Here is a 23,006-nt window from a genome sequence, read left to right as displayed (position 1 = left end):
TGGCTGCTATGCTACCTATCCAATTCTACCGTATGACACAGCCACTAGTTACAAATACAAAAACACGGCTTTTCAGCAGCATACAATGCAGTTGACAGATTAATTTTCATCCACTAGCATTCCTCGAAGTGATATCTATCAACTTCAGAACATTGATGACCGAATATCCCAGTTTGTGATGCCATTTTACAAATTTGTTAAAAAATGACACACCAATTATTTGAACCCTGAGAATACTATGAAAGTAGGACATGATTCAAGACACTCTTTTCCAAAGTGGGATCATTCCCATTTTTTGAGACAACGGGCATGAAGGATAGCACTTCCACTTGCAACAATTCATTTGGACGTAGCTTGCCTAGAAGTGGCTGAAAAAACGTGATTTTACAACCATGTTAAAAAAAGCCAAATCACCTCGTACAGATCATTGTCTCGGAGCATTGACATTTGCGCAGCAGGCTGATGGCGGAATGTAGCCAGGAACGATTCCCAAGGACTTCTAATCCATGCAAGACAAGAAAACGGAAAGGGACTGCTTGTAGTATGCTAACACATCCACGTCGGAAATTAACTGGCGCGGGGAGGCCCCGGACGAAATAAAACGGTTTGGCACACACAGCCGCGCGGCAGCACAGGGTAACTCAGCAAAGCCACATGCACAGTCAGCTTGATTGCGACACATGATTTGAGAGAAGGTGCATGCGTGCTGCACACATAGCCTGGACTAAGTGCTATCTCAATCTCGCTTAGCCACCATACTGCAATCATGGGGCCGGCTGCGGGTAAATCTCAAGAAACAGGCGCGCTGGCTCTTTTATGCATATGCGAACTAACTCAGCGAAAAAAATTGTGAGAAATTAGTAAAGAGGTATGATAGAGTTGGTTTAAACAAGATCGGGTGTCTGTGGTGTGTGTGACATGCCGTTAAGACATATCCACGTAGCTCAGGGGAATGTAACCCTGGGCATCTCCACGGCGAACGCTGATCCATCCGCTGCCGTCGTCCTGGACGAGTTCGAGAGTCTCGCCGACCGATACGGACAGTTCAGAGCCGGACGTTGCTGCAGCGTGGTGGCAGTGGGTAACAAGAGCCACACACACACACACACACACACACACACACACACACACACACACACACACACACACACACACACACACAAAAGCCAACAAATACTGTCTTGGTAATCAGACAGGAACACTGAAAGTACACACACGTGCATGGAGAATGAAACTGGAGCAACAATTCGGCGGTGTGTGCAGTGCTTCCCAAATACACTATGACCAAGACCTTTCCTCCAGCAATGCTACTGGAATGCTCTTCAATCACCGTAAAGAACTGGATGAAAAAATATTCCATTAGAACAAGCTTTGGATAGATGTTTGATAGAGAAGCGTGTGTTTTTGTTGTTGTAGTTGTTGTTTCCCTGTTGCCAGTTTCATTTTACTTCACAAAAAGGGCAGGCACAGTCCCCCCCAGGCGCGTGCACCGTATGAGTTTTTTGGTGTCTGGAAACCACCTTTTTTCGGGCAATCTTGCCAAAGGAAAAGTGTGGCTACTGGATTGGTTATCGTGCATACACGTCGATCGACGGGCAGTTTACAGTACAGTGACTATGTCCTTATTTCGAAGTGAGAGAGAGAGTTGCTTTGCATGCAGTTCACAATACATTATTCTCTCTTTCTTCAGTGGAGAGTAGCTACAGAGAGATCGATCTCCAGCTCTGGCCCGCTCCTGGATTGGCGATGACGTTCAAGAAATCCGTTTTGTCTCCAAATTTGAGTCAAGCACGCGCGATGCAAGTCAGTTCAAGGATATTATTGACGAAATCTCCTTCCAAACTGTTGACTCAAATCAAGATCTCCACAGCCTTTCGTTCTTGCTCTCAGAGATCTTCGTCAAAATCGTTTGTCGACTGGGAAGACGTAAAACTGTGCGTCCATCATCCACTTGCGCTGCTGGCTGCGACTCCGCAAGGACGCGGGGCTTCGCTTTTCTTTCGCGAGTTTCCATCGAAGCAAGGTCCATAACTCTTGATTGAATAAGGAAAATTACCAATACATGCTGAAAACTTCATCATAAGAACAGAAAGAAAGATACGTCGAATGTAAGCAGTGTTTTGATGAACCGAACATGCCTGGAGTGGACTAGTGAAGCACCTGTTGTTGACTGTAGTGCAGTGTAGCCTGGGCGGCTGGGCGCCGGGCTGGGCCTATCAAACTATTTTTACTTGTTCAATATGACAAACATGTCATGTACATGTATATGATTGTGCAAATTGCCTTTTGCCCCCTTTTTGCATGTAACTGCTGGTATGTAAAAGGTAACCCGTTTTATCCTACTACCGGTTATACTAACATTTCTATGTAACATCGTCCCCTCCCTCAATTCCTCATTAGGCTCTTATTTCTGTCCTTTCTAGTAAGTTTCTACCCCTGGACCTGGTTCCCTCTCAGACGAATTTGTGCGGGCATGATAGCAGTCGGAGGAGCCCCACATCTCATCAGCACCAGTGTCCATTGCCGGGCATTGGTGCCCTGAGCACCGCTGATCTTGAATCCCCCCTCCTCCCTAGTCAGACCCTAGCCCTCGCCGTTATCTTCGACGGGATGTTCGGGGGATGCGCATGTGCACAAATACCGGTACATTAATATACAGCGGGTCTCCAGAAAAAAATTTACCAACTCTGGAAACCCCCCTTTCAAGACTCGGTGCACGCCACTGCCCCCCCCCCCCCCCCTCCTCCTCCGACCGTCTCAAAGATCAGTTCTCACAGAAATGTGAAGTGTGTGAAGGTGTGTGTGTGTGTGTGTGTGTGTGTGTGTGTGTGTGTGTGTGTGTGTGTGTGTGTGTGTGTGTGTGTGTGTGTGTGTGTGTGTGTATGTGTGCTTCATAGCTGTGTGGTGTAGACCAGGCTGAATAGTGGTGGTCACTTCTTCAGCCTTGCAAGCTGTTGAATGGTGCAAACCCAGCACAAATTGCTATGGCTTCTGCTGTAGCATCGCTATCATCGCCTCCGGCGAGAGAGAGAGAGAGAGAGAGAGAGAGAGAGAGAGAGAGAGAGAGAGAGAGAGAGAGAGAGAGAGAGAGAGAGAATGAATGCAGTCACTTGTTCCTACCTTGGAAGTCGTATAGTACAGTGCATTTTTGCTGGCCTGGGTCAGCAAAGTCGTCACCCCATGCCATTGACCCGCTCTTCTTCACTTCACCTACGCTGTCATCTGCACGTGGACAACATGTGAGAATCCATCGCAATACGCATGCACGCACGCGCACACACACGCACACACATACAAACACACACACACAAACAAACAAAATTTCAATTTTCACTTTAAAACAGCTCATGGCTATTCAATCGTATGTGCTATGTTAGTCTGATTTTCCCCGTCTTCTCCTACATTGAAGAAAGCCCATTTCCCCTGTGCTGTACACAAGATTTACCTACAGCACGCCAACTAAACACCATACACGTGACCATAGTTATTTTCCCCCTTGCCCCTGTGGCCCTCCTTGCAAGAATGGGAGGTATGCATAGAATATGGCCGTTACCTTTTTTGAGGGGCATGTTGTCCCATATTTGGCATACACCGTTACAAACGATTTTAGTACATTCAGGAGTATGATCTTAGAAAGTTCATGACATTTTATGCAGAGCTGGTATCAAGGCGTGCACGGTTGTAGTGGACTTGCCCCGCAAAACCTAACACCGGGAAATTGATGCATATGGCCCACTATACACCGTACCATACAACTAAAGTAGGCTCATTTTCCCTCGGCCCTGTGCACAACACATAACACACCGTGCCATCAACTAAATGTAGCCCCATTTCCCCTTCTGCCCATGCAAATAATACACCGTACATTTGATCTAGTTACTTCCCTTTCTAGTGTACAGATCCGGGCCATATAACATGTACGCGCACCAATTTAATACATTATTCGGAAAGCGCTGGATTCATCTCTTGTTTCGTTGCTAACCTTCCTTCTTTCCATGTCGTGTCGAGTAAAAAAATGCACTTTCCAGTTATTAGAGAGGCTCTGCACAAACGAAGTTTCGCGACAGGCCTTGCGAAAATGTGTACGAATTTCGCACGAACTTTGTGTTCGGCACATTTTCGTAGTTTGCACGCGCCAAGTGCACGTACACGATGACCCGATCTCACGAAACTTCCTGCGAAAGTTCATTTCGCGTTCCCTGCAGTTTCGCGTCCAAAGTTGCGAAAGTTGGTGTGAAGTTTCTCGCTTTGTGACGTAGGGCGAAAGCTCGTACACATTTTCGTTTTGCAGAACCTCTCTATTGTAATGCGTTGGCGCGCCTACTTATTAACTCATTCACCATAATTATACCAAAAAGGGTACGAGAGGCAATAGAGAGGTAAAAATGCACGTTACTTCCGACGTGACGCGCAATTTCACGTCAAATTTGGCGTAAAACTCCAAATTTCGACGTGAGCTGCAGGTCACCCCCGTTGTTTTTCGACGGGCGAGCTGAACTTTCGCGTCACGTCGGAAATAACGTGCATCTTAACCTCTCTCTTCTACCGTTACTTGTAGTGTTGGGTCTTCATCTTGTTCCTAGAAGTCTAATCTTCCTTAAGTCAACTTGTGTGTTTTCTTCAGCTCTGGTTTCTGTTATCCTTCACTGTGCTTTCCCCTAGTACTAATACAGTGAAAACCTGCCGAAGACGACGACCGCTCATAGGACCTTCAAGACGTGGTCTCTGTTACCAGGCAGTCTCCTCATTCAGGGTCATTTGACTGAATATAGCACCCCCTGGTTCTAGTTTCACTGGTCTTCTAGGACAGGTGGTCGCCTTAGGGCACGTTCAGACTACCGTGAACCCCGTCAAACCGTGAATAGCGATAAACCATGAAGGATATTCACACTACCGATAAAAACTAGTGTTACCGTGAAGTTTTTCAGCTCTCGCCGCGGCACTGACAAGGGATTTTCCCTTTTTTTCCCAGCGTGCATGCAGTCTGAGCACATTTTTACTGCCGGATTTTTTTTACTGCCGCAGCAGCTGCGGCAGTAAAACTTTTCCGCCGGTAACGTGCCAGTAACGTCACGTGATCAAATCACCTTGGAAACTTTCCCATTCCGTTACTTTTTATCGGTAGTCTGAACGCGCCCTTATTCGAGTGGTCGCTTTGACAGGTTTTGCTGTACCCTAAAACAATGTGCACAGTGGCGAATGCTGCTACTTACCTTTATTTAAAACTCAACTACACTAATAACACTGTTGCAATGTTCATGGTTCCCAAGCGCTTTTAAAAGTGGTCGTTGGTTTCTCCCACAATTTCATCGTACTGTTGTACGACATGCTATACGACATCCTTATCCCACACAACCACAAAATTGATATTCTTAATCAATCTGGATTTCTTTCGCATCACAGTTTGTCTGGCTATTCAGTTTCCTCTTTACCAAATTGATGTGTAGCCGTTGAACGTGCTGATACATTTGGGTTAACTGAGGTCTCTGTTTGTCATGGATTTACCTGCTCGCGAGGGGGGCCTCACATTTCCAGAGCTGCGAAGATTCTGTGAAGTATGTTACTATCATATTATGATTCGTTCCACTCATCTCGCAGATCCAACGACTGTTTTGGCTCTAGACCGAAAAGAACCAAATGAGAGCAGACTCTGCTGGGGTACCCCGTTATTCGAGAGTGATGTTGAAGCGGTAACAATGTTTCTGCCGGATTTCGAAGGTAATCCGAGGCGTGAATTCCTGCCGGTTTGCCGAACAGGACGCAAAGAAGCTGTACGTGCTCTTGTCAAGTTTTTCTTTCATTTCAAGTACTACGAAAAGTCTCTGCAGTCGTGATAGTCAGGCCAAGCTTCTGAAGATCAGCAGCGAGTGTTATCCCGAGCATCATGTTAGCATTACGAAAGCATAGACAGGATGCATATTACAGGAGACCCAAGTTGCTGAAGACCAGTAGTCATTGCTGATAACGCGCAGAAAAACTAAATCTGCAGCCTCCTTTTCCGTCGGACAGTATGCGTATTATAGGAGACTGTAAAGTTATGTAATGTGCTCCACAGGCAACCATGCATTCGGCCATCAGAAACAGTTAAGCACAAGCACACTATCAAGGTAAGGACATTATTGTAAACTCATATTCAAACTGATTGAAACGTTTTTGCAATACAATGATGTAGCCAATCAAAGGAAAAAACATTTCCATCAATTCTAATAACCTGCACGATGAGCTAGGTAAAAAAGCATAGCGTAGGGCCCTGAGCTTCCAAGCTCTCTCGTTTAAAACGCGAATACACTAATAATTTGTAGCTCTGTGTGTGAGACGGGGTTAGCAATTCTCAAACCATTGGTGCCCAAAAGTGGGGCTCGAACCAACGAGCCTGAAATTAAGAGTCTCAGGCTCCACCGCCTGCCCCCTTCCTTCACACCATTGTTTTGAGATCTCCAGGTGAGTGTCCGTCCTCACTGCTGAGTACACTCGGTACCCTCCTTCCTTAATTCCTACAATAAAGCGGGATTCGCATAGGCTTTTTCTGCGATGCGGCGGCGCCTTGCTGATTTGGCACAAGATTTACAGCAGGTGAGCTCATCACCATGGTATTCGCGCGACTTGGTACAACTTTCACAAATCTACAAGCAACTCTTGGCGAAAGTGGAGCCAAGCTCGACTTCTGCTATGTGCCAGTTGTGCCCGTTGCGTGAGCTGCGGTGGATGCGATTTGAGGATTTCCCGGCTTTGCGGTTGTCGCATCGCAAAAGTGCTTATGTGAATCCCGCTTCACTCATTCACCGTATACCAAAAACCGTAGCAGAGGCTCTCTTCTAATGTTACTTTAGGGTTGACTCCTCATCTTGTTCCTTGCAGTCTAATCCTCCTTGAGTCTAGTCAACTGGTGTGTTTTCTTCAGCTCTGGTTTCTCTAGTCCTTCACTGTACTTTCCCCGAATACCGTATTATAAAAAGCCCGTAAAAAAAGAAAAAAAGTCCGTACTTAATTTCGAATTTTAGTGGCCTCACCCGTACTAACTTTCGAGCGGGTACTAACTTCCGGGCACGGATTAACTTTCGGACTGGACTTGTGTTTAGTGGAGAAGTCATTTTCATTTTCATGTACAGTCTACTTTGCGTATAACGACACTCGGCCAGGCATCAGAAAAGTGTCGTTATTCGCGAAGTGTCGTTATACCCGAAGTCTCATGATAATATTATGTATACAGGTAGAATGGACTTTGCTCTGGGCATGAAAAGTCTGTCGTTATTCGCGAATTGTCGTTATATCCGCAGTCGTTATCAGCGAAGTTGACTGTAGATGGACATGGTACGTGCCGCATGTGCGCACCGTACCGTACCGGTACTTATTTCGGGCAGTATGTTTATTGGGCTTGTCTTGACCTCAACAGACAGAGTCAAAAAGAACGAAGGGGGTATTTATTTCGGGCAGGTACTTATTTACGGACTTTTACGGTAATACCCTCATACAATAATTAATTCTAGCTTTGTGTGAGACTAGGCTAGCAATCCTCTCACACACAAACATCTTACCAAACTCGTCGCTTTGATCAGCAACGGAGTTAACCGAGTTGGACTGTACGTTGAGGAAGTCGCTGGCACTCGATGAGATTGATGTGCGTGTTGTCAGCATGTTTGCTGCACTGGAAGGGGCGGTTGGTGGATCACGATTCTCCATCTGAGCCAAAGCACACTATTGGAGACAGAAACACACGTTGCCGCAACAACACCAACAAACGTTAACTACTTGTGACTAGAGTGACAGTGACAATGACAGTGAGAGAGACAAACACCCACACACCCAGAGAGAGAGACAGAGAGAGAGAGAGAGAGAGAGAGAGAGAGAGAGAGAGAGAGAGAGAGAGAGAGAGAGACAGTGAGAGACAGTGAGATAGAAAGACAGAGAGAATGCGACATAGTACAAGTGCGATGTCCTATACAGTACATGCGCAGCACTGGACCAGGAGTACAGGGAAACTACAGTGTTTGGCTTGACATGACAGGACTGCCGTCACAGCACAGGACTGCCGTCACAGCACAGTTCTATGAGCCGTTGAAAACCAGTGAGAATACGAGCTGGAGGAAACTATTGAGAATATGTATGTCTGAGTGTGTATGGATGTATGTGTGTGGGCGAGTGTCTGCGCTGACAACTGTAAACCACCCAATATTTGCTTCACTAAATTTTCGCGATTTCTCAGAGCCAGCGAATTTCCGATGGCAAATCTTCGCAGAACACGGTGGCCACACACACACACACACTGTTGAAGTTTGATTTCGCGATGGTTAATATTCGCGTTATGCTCTTCTCACAAAATTCGCAAACATTAGGCAGCTTACAGAGTCTGAATTCACTCACCTCCAGCTTGTACATTTCATCGTTGAAGCCGTCCACGCGTGCTATGACCGGCGCGATCTTCTGCTGGACGACGTTGGGATCGCCGAGGCTGGGGTTTGCCGTGTAGACGGAGGTGAGCTTCTCCAGGGCTTTCAGTTCAGCCTCCTCCTTCTTGGCAGAAGTCTTCAGGTCACTGATTCTCGAGTTTAGCTTCTTCTTCCGCTTGGCGGGTGGCAAGCCGTCGAATAAGTCCACAGACTGAAAATCAGAAAACCAACACCATGTCATTAGTGCCATTTTCTCTATTACTGTAAAATCCCGCCAGAGCGCCCCGGTCCCATCTCTCCCATGCGCCCCTCCCTGAATTTTTGTCAGGGAAGTGAGAATGATCATATCCTCGTATGACTCTGTTTAAGTGTGATGCCGTACTGCACTGCAGACGCGTGCTCGACCCGACTGGAAATGCAGCAGTTCACACCCTCTTGACCAGGGATTGTACAAACCCTGGGTTTTGATGGGTCTGTACGACTCCCTGCTCTTGACCTTGACCTTTGCAAGCACAGTTTTCGTAGGCGAGCATTTTTTCATGTGTAGTACTGAATTCGGCAAGTAGGACTCGCCCATCTGCCCCTCCCCACCCGGACCTATTCGAAGGTAGAGGGGCTCTGGCGGGATTTTGCGGCACATTCACGCGCTTGACACAATTATGAAGATGGGGCCTGGCCCGAAAATTTGGATAGAATTTATTTTATAACCGCAATCAATAAAACTAGCTGAACCGACATTTGTGTACTTTATTCATGCAATGTAAAAAACGGTGGAGACGATTTTACATTGCATGAATAAAGTACACAAATGTCGGTTCAGCTAGTTTTATTGATTGCGGTTATAAAATTGTTGTCTCCTCGCCGTGTGTTTAAAGAATTTATTTATTAATTTTTATGTTGAAGAATTTGTAGCTGAGAGTTTTTGGTTTCATAGTGGTGTATAACTGTGTGAAACATGAACTGTGGCTACAGTGGAGAGTCTGCACACCATGAGGTAGGTGTGTACATACTTGTATTTACACGCCCTTTCACTTCTTTTCCAGTCTGCCTCCACCCCGTGCTCTAGTGGAAGAGCCGGACATAGGCTAGCAGCAGTGGCACACAGGCGACAACAGTGGCAGTGCACTAACAGTCATCAACCCTGTACAGGCCGTCAACCAGTACGAGTCAGCGGTGTGGCCTACCTCTTCACAGATGCTGTTTTTCTTACTGCCAGCTGCTTTAATCTGTAAACAGACACATCAACAGCAACAACAACAGCAGCAGCAGCAGCAGCAGCAACAACAGCAGCAGCAGCAGCAGCAGCAACAACAGCAGCAGCAGCAACAGCAGCAGCAGCAACAGCAGCAGCAGCAACAGCAGCAGCAGCAGTAGCAGCAGCAGCAGCAGCAGCAGCAACAAACAAGATAACCAGGTTTATCCATCAGGACAGTTTGCAGTGTTTCTCAGCAAGAATAGCGGGGTGAACATGGGCCTTCACTCTTGAAAGTCTCTTCAGTGCACCAGACGATTACAATAGCATCGGCACTTTGAGGCACAATCTGATTTAGTCAAGTTAGGCTAAAACCCCACTCTAACTCGGCTGAAATGGGGATTTGGACCAGCATGTCTAAACAATCATCAGTGCTAAGTCCGGCAAAACACTCAAAACCCGGCCGAAAAATGCTCCACCATTTGGAGCCAGCATGGACATGGTTCGTCGCTATTGTGCCTGAGACAGATGTGATCCGCTGTACACTCAAGCCCTTAGTACTGCAGCACAACTGCCTGGGCAGAGGCGGCAACACAGCACAACTCCATGGGCAGAGGCAACGCAGCACAACTGTATGGGCAGAAGAGGCACCGCAGCACCTACCAAGGAGGTCGGTACGGAGGCCTTCTTCGAGCGCCGGTCCGACTTCTCCGGCTGTGGGGCGCTTGACATTTCCTCAAAGACGATATCGGTGGGAATGGTGAAGCCGCTCTGCAGCTCATCCACCAGCACACGCGAGTCCTGGGAAAGAGAGAGAGAGAGAGAGAGAGAGAGAGAGAGAGAGAGAGAGAGAGAGCAACAGTAAGAGATTTTTCATGAACAAACCACACCATAACTGTGCTGTCCAGCCGACCGACCTGGACACGTTGCAACACACAGTCACACACATAGCGAAACAACTGTATACCCTGTGTAATGTTACTGGCGCGTGCGTCGGTGCCCTTCAAGGGGGGGGGGGGTCCGCGGGACAATTTTCAAAAAAATGAAGCAAAATCCTGCATTTTGAGGGAAAAAAGGGGGTTCCGGGCACCCAGTAACCCACACGGGGCACGCGCCTGATGTATGATGCACCAGTGTGGTATTTATAGCGAAACAACTGGATATTGCACTGTGCATTGTGTGATCTATGCAATTCTCTCTGGCCACGTTCCAGCCAGGAAAAAAGTCCAAGGAGGGGGGGGGGGGGGGGTGAAATTTGACCCGGTTGTACAAAATTAGGGAATCCCATGGCGAAACAGGTAGACAAGCAGGTCCTAAACCTAGAGTTTTCAATCATTACCGGTTGCTGGAAACTAAATCAGATTTTGAAATTGGACCGAAGTCATTTGGATGTGAAGCACAGAACAACAAGGACAATCAAGGCTCTGTATTACGCTCTGCCTTTGTGGTGTTGAGCACTGTCAGCACGCTGGGTACATCCTCCGATGTGAAGCACATGTATGAAGTGTCTTCAGTGTATCAAGCAGAGAAAAAAAGTTAAAAAAAGGATCTGGTAACTACCAATATAGTGGAGTTATGCTGAGCACCCCAAAATTGGATACTGTATTTTCCGAGGAACAAGCCACACTGAGATCTTTTTGTCACGAAATACAGACATTAGACACCCTTAGCAAACAACGGTAACGCTATTTTTTACGGTACTCGTACCTTGATCACCCAAATAGCGTTGAAGCTGCAGCGTATAAACGTTATGGGGGCTGATTTATCGTTGTGACCAACGGTACGTGTTTTAGCCAAATATTGCATAGTCCGTACGCATTTCACCTTGTATCGCGTATATGGTGACAAAAATGGTTGTACCGCGCGAAATCAAAGCTATTCTCGTGGCAACAGCGTACTAAAAATAGCGTGCATATTGCTAAAGGTCGAACCCAAATCACGGTATTTTCCCCTTTAATATACGATAATACCGTTACAACATAACGTTTTTTGCTAAGGGTGTCTATTGACCCCGTTATCGCCGCTAATTTGAATCTCGTAGTATACGCCACACCGACTTTTTTGGGTGTAGTACTGGTGAGGTTTTTCTAGCCAAATTGCCAGTTGTTTTGCACAACACGGGCCAAGATGAGAAACAGGGTGGTTACCTCGTCCGGGTTGACGGCCTGCAGCTGAGTCTTGCACTTCTGCTCAGACTCCGTGTAGAGTGGCATAAGCTCAGACTCGAGGCTGATGTACCGGACGAATTGCTGTATCATCTCCTTTGTTCGCGTCTCGTCCAGCTGTTGGAATTGCTGCAGGAAGCAAAGAGCACGAACGCACACACGAATATGGTTTGGAGTAGAGCAAAACACAGGTAAACGCTCTGATACAGTGCTGCTGGATGCTTAGCTTTGACAGTGGCGTGTGTGTGTGTGGCCAGAAAAAGCCACTTCATAGTTGTGTGGTGTAGACCAGGCCGAATAGTGGCGGTCAATTCTTCAACCTTGCAAGCTGTTGAATCGGGTGCAATCCCAGCACAAGCTGCTATGGCTTCTGCTGTAGCATCGCTATCATCGCCTCTGGCGATGGGCGTCAAATGGTGTGCATGAGAGAGATAGAGGGGGGGGGGGGGGGGGATCAAAGCAAAAAACAATGAGATCATTGACTCTCTCTCTCTCTCTTACCTTGAATGAGAGAGATAGAGGGGGGGGGGGGGATCAAAGCAAAAACAATGAGATCATTGACTCTCTCTCTCTCTCTCTCTCCCTCTCTCTCTCTCTCTCTCTTACCTTGAACGTTTCTGGCATCTTGGTATGATAGTGTTCTTTTTGTACTTTGTTTGTCTCGTCGATGGATTTCTGGAAGTTGGACTTCGCCTCGTCCGCCTCAACCTGTTTGAGGTCTGAGGTTTTGCGGAACTGAATACACACACACACACACACACACACACACACACACACACAGAGCACAACCAAATTGGGTACACATCCATACAGAGGAAGAGTTCAGTGTAATGCACTTAAGTACGGTATTTTCGGGGTGTATAAACCGCACTTTAAACGCTAGTAAGTCAACCCTAGAAAAGTCAGCTAGGCTTGTACTACCAAGAGTCCATAACCCAAGAGTATGCAACTGTGATTATGGGTGCATGCGTGGCGCGCTGCCTTCATTACGTAACTTGCCTTCATCACGCTCTGAAAGCATGCATTCAAACTCTCAATTTCTCGCACGAGCCCATCCGTTTTTGCTCGATTCGTTCCAGTACCTACACAATCTCTGAATTCTGGCGCGTGAACTCTAGTTCCGTACGAAAGTTCATTTCAAACTGGAGGGAAAGTGCGGTGTTTGGTTTTCCGCAGTGAGCGGACTGCAGCTGAATGATGTAATGAAGGCAGCGCGCCGCGCATCTGGCCCATAGAAAAGAGATCACAGTTGCATACTCTTGGGTTATGGACTCTTGGTACTACCATGATCAAAATGAACCTACATGTGTAGGCTAGAGATGGCTGTATTTCATGACAAACGATCTGGGTGCGGCTTATCCTAGTACTCTGGAATATACGCTGCCCTGGATAAAACATACTACATCGTACTGTTGAGTGCCGAAGACCGCCCAGCCTAGAATCTCACCAAGCACAGCATAGCAATGTAGCCACGGTAACTCCAATGCCCATAGACCATAGTACATGACAATATGAACAGGCTAGGCCGCGAGGCCGACCCTTCAGTTCTTCCACACCCGAAAGTATTGTACTATGCTTGAGTGCCCTGCATGTTTGCATGATTTGTGTGCTGGTACACGTTGCTCGGAAATTAAAACAAAGACACCATGTTAGATAGTCTGGGACTAGATCTCGTCATTGCAACATGCATACGCACAAAGTGTGTGTGAGTGTGTAAGTAAGTAAGAGAGAGAGAGAGAGAGAGAGAGAGAGAGAGAGAGAGAGAGAGAGAGAGAGAGAGAGAGAGAGAGAGAGAGAGAGAGCTTTACAATACGGATAAGAATTTGTACCTTTTCGACGGCGGCACGAGACAGAGTCATGTCTGCGTCTGCCTTTGTGTATGCCAGATGGGCCTTATCAGAGTCTTGTTGCGCACTCTCGTACTTCTTCTTCATCTGCAAAGCACAACAGTAACAACAGCAGCAGCAGCAGTCTCAAGAAGCAAGCAAGCAACTGCAAGAACACCACCGTCACATATACTATCCGATAGCGTAAATCAAGTTGGCGCCTTGCACCAGCTCACACCCCAGTGTTAGCATGTCTAGCGTTGCACAATGCCCTGCACCAGCTCACACCCCAGTGTTAGCATGTCTAGCGTTGCACAATGCCCTGCACCAGTGAACATGCCAGTGTTGGTATGTCTAGCGTTGCACAATGCCCTGCACCAGTGAACATGCCAGTGTTGGCATGTCTAGGGCTGCACAGTACCCAGTGTGGTATTCACAGGGCTTGATCGGATGTCATTGAGCAGAGCAGTACAGTGCATAATACAGTGCAGTGACCACCAATTATGTTTGCTGAAGAACACAGCACTGGACACTGGACAGTGGACAGGATGTAATTAGGCCAGATAAGAACACTCAAGTTCTAAAATCATTGGTACGGCATACAAACATGACAGGCTTCAACTGCCGACCCTAATGAAAACAGTTTTTTTGTCGTTGGTAGTTGCAGTGAACATGTTCTGTATTTTCAGCAATACACTGTACTGGCCGAGGCGCTTAGTCATTTGCGAGCCCCAAATATTCCGTTTAAAAATCCACACAACAGCCCTGAAATGATGTGGTGCTTATTTCAGACAGGCAGTAATAGAAGCCCGGCGCTAATTTCGGGAAATACGGTGTGCAGCCTGGTGACCGACTGCAAGTACCAGGGATGTGTACTGTACTATACCAGGGATGTGTGCGGAGCATTGCATGGCACTCGTACCCTGCAGAATGCAGTGTACAATACGAGAAATGTGTCTACACACTACACTGTATAGTTTTGTGCAAACCTCGCTGTGTTTATCATAGTGTGAGCACTCTTGATTTGGATGCTTTGAGCTGGTTCAAAAATGCTTTCCTGTTCACTACACTTGATTGCGATCAGTTGGCCGGTCATTCGCTAATGAGACTTGAAACAGATAGATGTCTGCTGATTGAGTATTGTTTAGTATTATTGCACAGAGTGCTGTGTGAAGTACCGTATATTAGTACGTGTAGGGGTATACCGAGTGTGAGGTATAGTAATATTATATAATATATACGGTATACTCAATGATGCAGACAGCCAGACTGTTTCGGCCAATGAGGCCTCATCAGTGAAACTCCGAGCTTAATATAGGATTGAACTGTCAGCCATGGCTACGAGAACCACAGACATTAGGACAGCTCGATGTACTAGCGCCGAGAGTGCTCAAACTGCTAGAAGCAGCGGGCAAAGCATAAAGCTAACCAGCGCAAGTGCGTCCTATTTAGAGTGCTCTACAAGATCGAAATCGAGGAGCGAAACGGTATACGTGTACAGAGTGTGCAGTGTATAGATCAGGCCATACCTTGTCATTGCTGGCTAACGCAGAGGTGTAGCCCGCCTGCTGCTTGGTCGCATCTGTCATCATCTGTGTGTTCACACGGGTGACCAGTGTCCACGTCCATGCATTCACACACACACACACACACACACACACACACACACACACACACACACACAAAGAAGAAAAACTTGTCAACGGCAGGATAAAGCATCCAAAAGACTTCCACGTACAGTCTTCTCCACTTATAACAAACTCGCATATAGCGAAATGCGTGATATAGCGAACCATTGTCCATGTGGCATGTCCCTGTTTGAACCCATACAATATTGACCCTTTATTCCCGTAGCTATGCAGAAGACGTTACTTCAGTAACGTCTGGCGCTAGCCAGGGTCCACACAGCTTTAATTTGGTATTTGTGTGTTTGTTTGTTTGTTTGTGTCACGCCTGGCGCTATCCCGTATCTGTCCCGTACCGTACCATCAAACACAGCTGGCCACATACAGCTGGCCGCAATATTCAAATAGGGCTTTCAAACGCAAGATCATAACGTGAAGCAACTTGGAAGAATGGGTATGAATGCTAAGTGTATGGGGGAATGCATGTGGGGCGATAGTGCGGGTTCGAATCCCAGGATATGCCTGAAAAAAAAAATAGGAGAATTGAAAAATTTATAACATCCCTATGTTTTTTGCCATCATCAAGGCGGTAGACGGTGTCGGATTACCTTCGATCGTACCTGTCCCGTACCTATCCCGTACCGTACCATCAAAGACGACTGGCCACAATGCATATTCAAATAGGGCTTTCAAATGCAAGATCATAACGTGAAACAACTTGGAAGAATTAGTAGTGAAGAATTAGTATGTATGCGAAGTGTATCGGGGATGCATGCAGGGCGCGCGATAGTGCGGGTTCGAATCCCAGGTTATGTCTCTTAAAAAAGGAATTTTTTTAAGAATTTATAACATCTCTATGCTTTTTTTTGTCTAGGTCATCAAGGCAAAAAAGCATAGCGTAGGGCCCTGAGCTTCCAAGCTCTCTCGTAGCAAACAGTTTTCGTTTATAAATCCGGTTACCTCGCCTATCCGGATGTTTTTGTGGAAAACAGATGTGTGCGGTTAAGCGAGGTCTGACTGTATAACGAACTTCGGCTATAAAGAACTAATTCTCCTGCACAATGGTGTTTGTTATATCAGGAGTTGACTGTATTGAGAAATATGTACCCAGGCACCAGGAGTGGACAATTCCCAAGTCAGTTAACGTCAATACTCCATGATACCAGCGAATACCAAAGTGCCAGAGAATTACAGTGAAATTGTCCATAGCCTATTCACAGCCTAAGTCTGTTTTTAAAACAGACGCGGCGCATACAGTATGCACAATAAGCGCAACTGTGCACACAGCATGCAGAACTGTGCACACAGCATGCAGAACTGTGCACACAGCATGCAGAACTGTGCACACAGCATGCAGAACTGTGCACACAGCATCCACAAGGACACACAATGCTCTGAAAACGACCACGACCGACGACTTACCGTCTTCTTCTCTTTGGTCTGGTCGACAGTCAGCTTCTTGAGGGCGTCGTAAACGTCCGACTGTAGCTTGGTGCTGAAGGACTCGTGATGCTGAGCCAGCTCATCGGCATGAGCCACGATCTTCGAAAAGCATTCCGTCGACGGAAACCTGTCAACGAGGAAAACACGGCACACAGTGCATTAGTGTTTTGCCTCCCCTTCCTCAACAATGCCCTAACGATGCACAATGGGCGAATTACTGGCAAATGGTATATCTATTCGGTGCAGGTGAGATAAGGTTTCGCAGGTTCTTTTTTTTCTCACCAAACGAGACCACACAACGCTTGTGAAGACCAGCAGCACTACACAACAGCAAGTAGTCACTTCAGACAAGCTTTTTTTTGTTTTTGTTTTTTTTACAAAGAACACAAACCCGGCTTGGGACAAAAATAAGAACAAGAAAGATAACACAGTTGCATGCAGGGAGAACGAAGAAACAACTAGAACACAGAAGTTGTGGGTTGACAGAACAAACAACTATTGACTAGTATCCACTAGCGCAGCTGTGTAGGTGGGGCGTTGTGGACTCCTCCAACCAGGGGTCTCGGTATCCTTGCACACAACGCGCACCAGGGGGGGGGGGGGGGGGGGGGGGGGGAGGGGGTAGAAAAGAAAGAAAGAAGAAAGAGTTAGGCCATCAGGTAGTATGCTGTTTGGTTCCATAGGATAGTGGGAACTCATCCGATGAGAGCAGATGTTGAATGAAAAGGGTTGGATAAGACTACTACTACTACTACTACTACTATAAATCGACGGACAAAGTGAAAATGGCATCATCGATTTATTGAGGTGAGGTTTGTGGAGCGGAGGTGTTTTCAAGTGCAAGTAATTTGTGCTGAAGCAAATCGATTACTCGCTACTTTCTCGATAAGAAATAATTATATCGAACAAGTATTCCGATGCTATCAGCTGAAGGGTTGCAGCAGTGCTTGTGCCGAGTGGGGAATTTCCCATCGTTTGACTCTTTGCAAGCGAGTCAGACTGAGACACACTTCAATACACATGTTAGTCAGACCCGCATTGAAACAACTGGTGCTCCTCACAACTTATGGTCAGAAGTGTTGAAGAACGGCTCTGGAGAACGTTCGTTGGAGAGTGTTCCCCGACTCAAGTCTAGTTGTATATTCGATTTTCATGTGTTCTGTGTTGCGCACGTACATTAGGCAAAGCCCGATGTTGCCAGTAAAGCTTCGATATTTTGCCGCAAAATTTTGCTGGCTCATCGTCGATATTTTGCTTTCATTTTGCCAGACCGCTCGATATTTTGCTCCCTTTTTGCTCCAAAATGTGTGTCACGCGTGGGAAAACTGACCGAAAGTGTCACGTGTTGGCAAAATGAGAAAAAGTGAGTCATGTGTTGGTAAAATGAGTCACGTGCACCGTATAAGTGTAAAATCTCCCAATTTCCAGTGAACACACCGATATTTTGCTCTGTTTTGCCAACAATTTCCCTTTCAAAATTCTTCGATATTTTGCTAGCAGAATTGCTAGCAAAATCAGCTATGTCTAACGTACAGCAAAGCCCATTGCGCAATGACGTGATTTGTACTATAAACACCCCACACAGCCAACTGTGCATGGCCGTCTACTCTGGGGGCATTGGACAGTGCATTGCTGATCCCAGCATACTCATGCAATCCATATTTGGCAATGCGTGGGGGGGTGGGGCAACGTGAATGCGTGAGTTGACTTTTTTTACAGTCCTCAAACAGGGCGGGTGGTGTACAAAGTAGGCCAGCTAGTTCTTTCTTCAGGATGGGTGGTGTGTATTTTTATACTAGTATGCATCACATCCCAATACTTAGAAATATGCTGTACGCATGTCACCAGAAAGCATCGGGGAACACATGCTACGGCTGTCCCATGCATGCGATGCGCGTTCATTAAATATGGCGGCCAAATTTTAATCTTTTTCATTTTTTACGCGACCTGGCCTAGTCGTATGTTTGCAATTTCGCTCGACTTCCATCTCAAACGGGCAAGGTCAACCGAAACCACGGGTGTTTGCCAGGTCATTCGATAGAGTTTAGAGCTTGGACTGGCCTTGCCTTCGACTGTGCCGCCGCTCGAGCGATCTTCTTGGGTTACCCACGCGCTACGCATGGTTTCTTTCTCGACGTGGGTGCAATTATTTTTGGATCGTCGCTCGATTTCCAGGGCTCGCCAACCTCGTCAGCGAATTTTCTCCGCCTCGCAGACAATTTTCTAGTATACCTCGATGTCCTAGCCTTTCGATTTCGTGTAGTCCTAAGCTTGACGTGCATAACTGTAGCTTTTCGTGGCCATGTTAGAGACGTAATTTTGTTCAGAAATGGAGGCTCATGTTAGCTTCCTGTCGTCGTGTTGTCGTATTGGAGGGGAGAAATTCGCGTCAAGGAGTGGACAGACGAAGTATCGTGTGGCAGATCATACTGAATCCATTTTGGCAGTGTTTCATCTCAATGTGGATGAAACCAAATACACCCTGAACATTTTTGCCACACTTGAAAATTGGCCATGGAATGCACTGTTACTGCCAGGGGCCCAACATTCTCTGGAGCTCTAGAGGTGGATGTACACCGCTCAAAGACTGGGAGCCACACAGTGGGACAAACTGTTTGAAATGCAAGCCCAAGCCTGGCAGGAAGTCCAAATGCAGAACACAAACGCAAGACAAACTTGCGGCATGGGAGAAAACGCGGGCCATCGCCCGCAAGCACGAGCACATGCACGCCGCCACCACTGACAGCAGCATCACCAACAAAACCTTGCCCCACCACACCAGTACCTGATCACTGGATAGTTTAGTCTGTTCGGTTTACGAATTCAAAAAAGGAAGACAAAATAACAAAACTAAAAACACGAGCGTCGCATGGACCGAATCTGATGAGCAGCAGCGCGTCACAACCGCATACCAAGTTTAGTAATAGTAGTAGTATAGTATTTATTCATATTTCTCTAGGGCTTAGTGGGTAAATCTCTGCATCCAGAACAGTTCAGTTCAGATAGGAATGCAACAACACACGCACAATGTCCACTATGTCACAGTGTGGTAGGGAGAGAAGTGTTTGCAGCTTGCTGGTAGACGTTCAGCCGTGCATGCATTGGCAAATGGCTAGAGCAGACGGCCCGCTGCCCTTAATGTAAGGCACACACGCAAGCGTCAGAGCTACAGCAGCCAAACAGCATAGTTCATGGATTCATGAAAGACTGCACCATACACTGCGCCAGCTCTGGTAGGGTGCCCTTTTGAGCATCGTCACTGGTCGGTGACGTTTTGCAGGCCTCACCATCAAAGATGCGAGGTGATGCTGCTGATCGACTTGCTGGCATGATAGTCACAAGCATAACAAACGAAGGATGGCTGGAAGTCAAAACCAGCTGTAGATGTAGATTCCAGGTATACCAGACAATTACTGACGCCAGCACTTTATCCGATGCCCCATCAGCGTCAACTGTACGCCGATGGTCACAGGACCGTGACAGCCTTTCGATCGGTCTACGGTCGGGAGACGGGGCTGCAAGCCCAAAGCAGCGGGTATATAGTGTTCGTCACCAGCTGAGCAAGAGAGCTTGCTGAGAGATTTAGGTGTGCACTGTTCAGCAACCAGTCCCAATATAGGTTTGTCCATGAAGGCTGGTGATCCTCAGCTATCATACAACAAATTCCTACTCACTGCGCATATGGCTTGTGAAACAGCAGCAGAAACTGCACTGCCTTGACAAACGCACCAGTTACCATGATGGAGCAGATATGCCCAGCCCTGGAAGCCAACACCAAATCTCCAATCGCTAGTACAAGTAGCTCTTCACTAAATCATGCCTAGTGCATGCTTGCAGTGATATTTTCAGCAAGAGCGCTGCAGCTACTGCTGAGGAGATATATTGCGTCCTTGAAGTCGAAGGCGCTCATCAAAGATGTCTTGCCATCAATTCTTGGCCTTATGCAGGCACGAGGTGGTCTCCCGTGGCATTGGCCATATTACCCCGAGCTGCACTTGCTCGAGGAGCACGTTGTTTCGCTTATGGAAGTCCTTCGTGTTGGACTGAGTAGGCTTGCTGAGAGAACAGAGCGCTGAATCCATCCACGTCCACAACTACGAATAATTTACAAAAACATTCCGACTGCAGATCAGCGCTTGAAAACGGCGATGCAAATCAGCGACGTTGGGCTTCTCCATTCAAAAGTAGAGCCTTCCTAACGAAGCAATTCTCATGTGACACTACATAGTCTCTCAAGCACTCTAGTTCAGGTCTTCTTCTCTCCACTCCATTAATGGCATTATCATTTCGATCTTCACTCGGTCGACGTGATGGTAGTAGCTATGTAAATAATAATGATGGATTCCTCCCGATCCTCGTCGCGGCTAAAATTTGTTCGGTGTTTGTCTAAATTCTCAAACTGACAGGGTTTACAAGAGAAATGTACCTAATTTTGTGCGATTGATGTAAATAAATCGGAATATGTCTGACTTCATAAATCCGTGCGGTAAACCGCATGAAAGGACGCCATGTCATTAGATGGTGCACATGAAGTCACCGTGATGCGCGACCGACTAGTTTCCGGCAGTACGCAAACGCAAGTACATGCGTGTGTGTGTGTGTGTGTGTGTGTGTGTGTGTGTGTGTGTGTGTGTGTGTGTGTGTGTGTGTGTGTGTGTGTGTGTGTGTGTGTGTGTGTGTGTGTGGGTGCGTGTGTCTTTCAGGGAGAGGGGAGATTCAAAAGGAATCTTGTAAAGATGACTCAATCGGCTATCGAATTGCCTAACAACCGACACCCCCTGAAATCCTGAAAACTTTGGGTGGACTTATGATCCCACTTATCGGCTCACCACACCAAAGGAAATGGGCGAGGACAAGGTGCAGAAAAAGGATTGATGGTATCAGGGTATCTGTCCTGGGATCGAACTGCATTTCCCCCGCCCCTGGTGAAGGTAATACTTGCTATTAGTGTGGACGGCTAAATCAGAGTGGATCACGTGCGCGCGTGCACACACACACACGCACACACACGCACATGCACGCACGCACGCATTACTACTACGTAGGTTAGAAAGAGCAAAGGCAGAGAGGATAGTGAGTGCAGAGAGGGCAGTGTGGCTAGAGTCTTCAGCTATACAATGTAAGTGCTCTGAAAATGTCACTTCTTACTTTGTCTCTTCTGGCTTCATTTTATTGTAAGACTTGGACAACCTCCTGAAAAACAGAACACAGACAACCACAGACACGCACAGGCACACGAACAGACACACACATACACACACACGCATCACATACATGTACCACGAAATAGAAAATAAGCAACCACATTCAAAGATGAGAAAACTCCAACTCAAGGGAAGGTTTGGTCCTTTGGAGCAGTGAGCATTGCATGTATTTCATTGGCGCCGGAGGCCGGACACTTACCTCAACTCCTTGGCATAGTCCTGCTCGACCTTGATCCGATCCTTGACGAACGCTGAGATCCGTTTGACTTGATCGACGCGAGTGTCCAAGTGGCTACAGACGCCATCATATTGATCCTGGCCAAATAATAAACGACGTACACGAAGTTTTCACCATTATATTTCTCAACTGGGCTCGCAATGCTGTGTAAGCTGTCCTGTCAACTCTTCTCATCTCCACTACCTACCCAAAGGTCTGTGCTCCACATGGCCGGACGTGCCTCTCTCTCGACACCACCTCTCCCTTGTGTGAAAATTCGGTGAGAAAGTCCTAACCTAAACTCTACACCGTCGAAACGGTGATGTGAGGGTCACACAGCCAAATTTGCCCTGAGCTAAAAACCAACAACAGGATCCGAGCCTTCTTCAAGGCAAGGAAACCACATTCGTCTTTCCAAAAGCTCCGATGTGTTCACTTCGCAGTGTTTCTCCACCTCGACTTCTGCAAGTTAGTTCCAAGGTCACTGGTGGCGCGAGACACTTCAGCTAATGTTACTTCCACCTTTTGAGGTTGTCTTTCCGATCAGAGGTCTTCCCGCAACAAATCTTGCCCCTGGCCGACCAGGCTGGTTACTCGATCCAGGCTCAACTCAGGACTCACACGATCACCCAGATCACCATGAACACGCCCTGTCCCCCTGCGCGCTGCGCTGCATGCACAACACCGTACGAAGTAGGTGGGTTTTCTTCAAAACCCACTGTTGCCAAGTACAAACGGTAATTCAGCCAGGTTTTCCTATTTTCCTTCGAATCTGCAGGACTGCGGGAACTGCTTCGTACAGTGGTACAAATGTGTGTAGCTTCCTCCACACGCTATCGCGCGTATATCGCGCTCCCGCGGCCGCGGCCGCTTGCAACGACCGTAGATAGAGAAACATTTCTTCCTCTAAAATAAACAGCAACTATTAAAGTTGCCCTCTCCTCAGG

At 47.1% G+C, this 23,006-nt stretch overlaps 1 protein-coding gene across 1 annotated transcript; it reads right to left on the bottom strand.

Moving 5' to 3' along the window:
* Positions 1-310: 310 nt before the first annotated feature.
* Positions 311-22,639, bottom strand: LOC135829029 (cdc42-interacting protein 4 homolog). Its single transcript, XM_065341433.1, has 14 exons — positions 22,268-22,639; positions 22,042-22,157; positions 21,787-21,831; positions 16,618-16,765; positions 15,100-15,162; positions 13,574-13,678; positions 12,351-12,479; positions 11,727-11,873; positions 10,243-10,380; positions 9,572-9,613; positions 8,362-8,598; positions 7,536-7,695; positions 3,121-3,222; positions 311-1,061 (listed from the first exon to the last, which is right to left on the bottom strand). Exons 1-14 carry the CDS (start codon positions 22,286-22,288, stop codon positions 925-927), a joined length of 1,590 nt encoding a protein of 529 aa, XP_065197505.1. The 5' UTR covers positions 22,289-22,639; the 3' UTR covers positions 311-924.
* Positions 22,640-23,006: the final 367 nt, after the last annotated feature.

Source organism: Sycon ciliatum, chromosome 13, assembly GCF_964019385.1.
Source record: "Sycon ciliatum chromosome 13, ocSycCili1.1, whole genome shotgun sequence".
In the NCBI taxonomy this organism is placed as follows: Eukaryota; Metazoa; Porifera; class Calcarea; order Leucosolenida; family Sycettidae; genus Sycon; species Sycon ciliatum.
The sequence above is the reverse complement of the archived record's forward strand: the minus strand, read 5'-3'. Positions and strand labels throughout refer to the sequence as shown.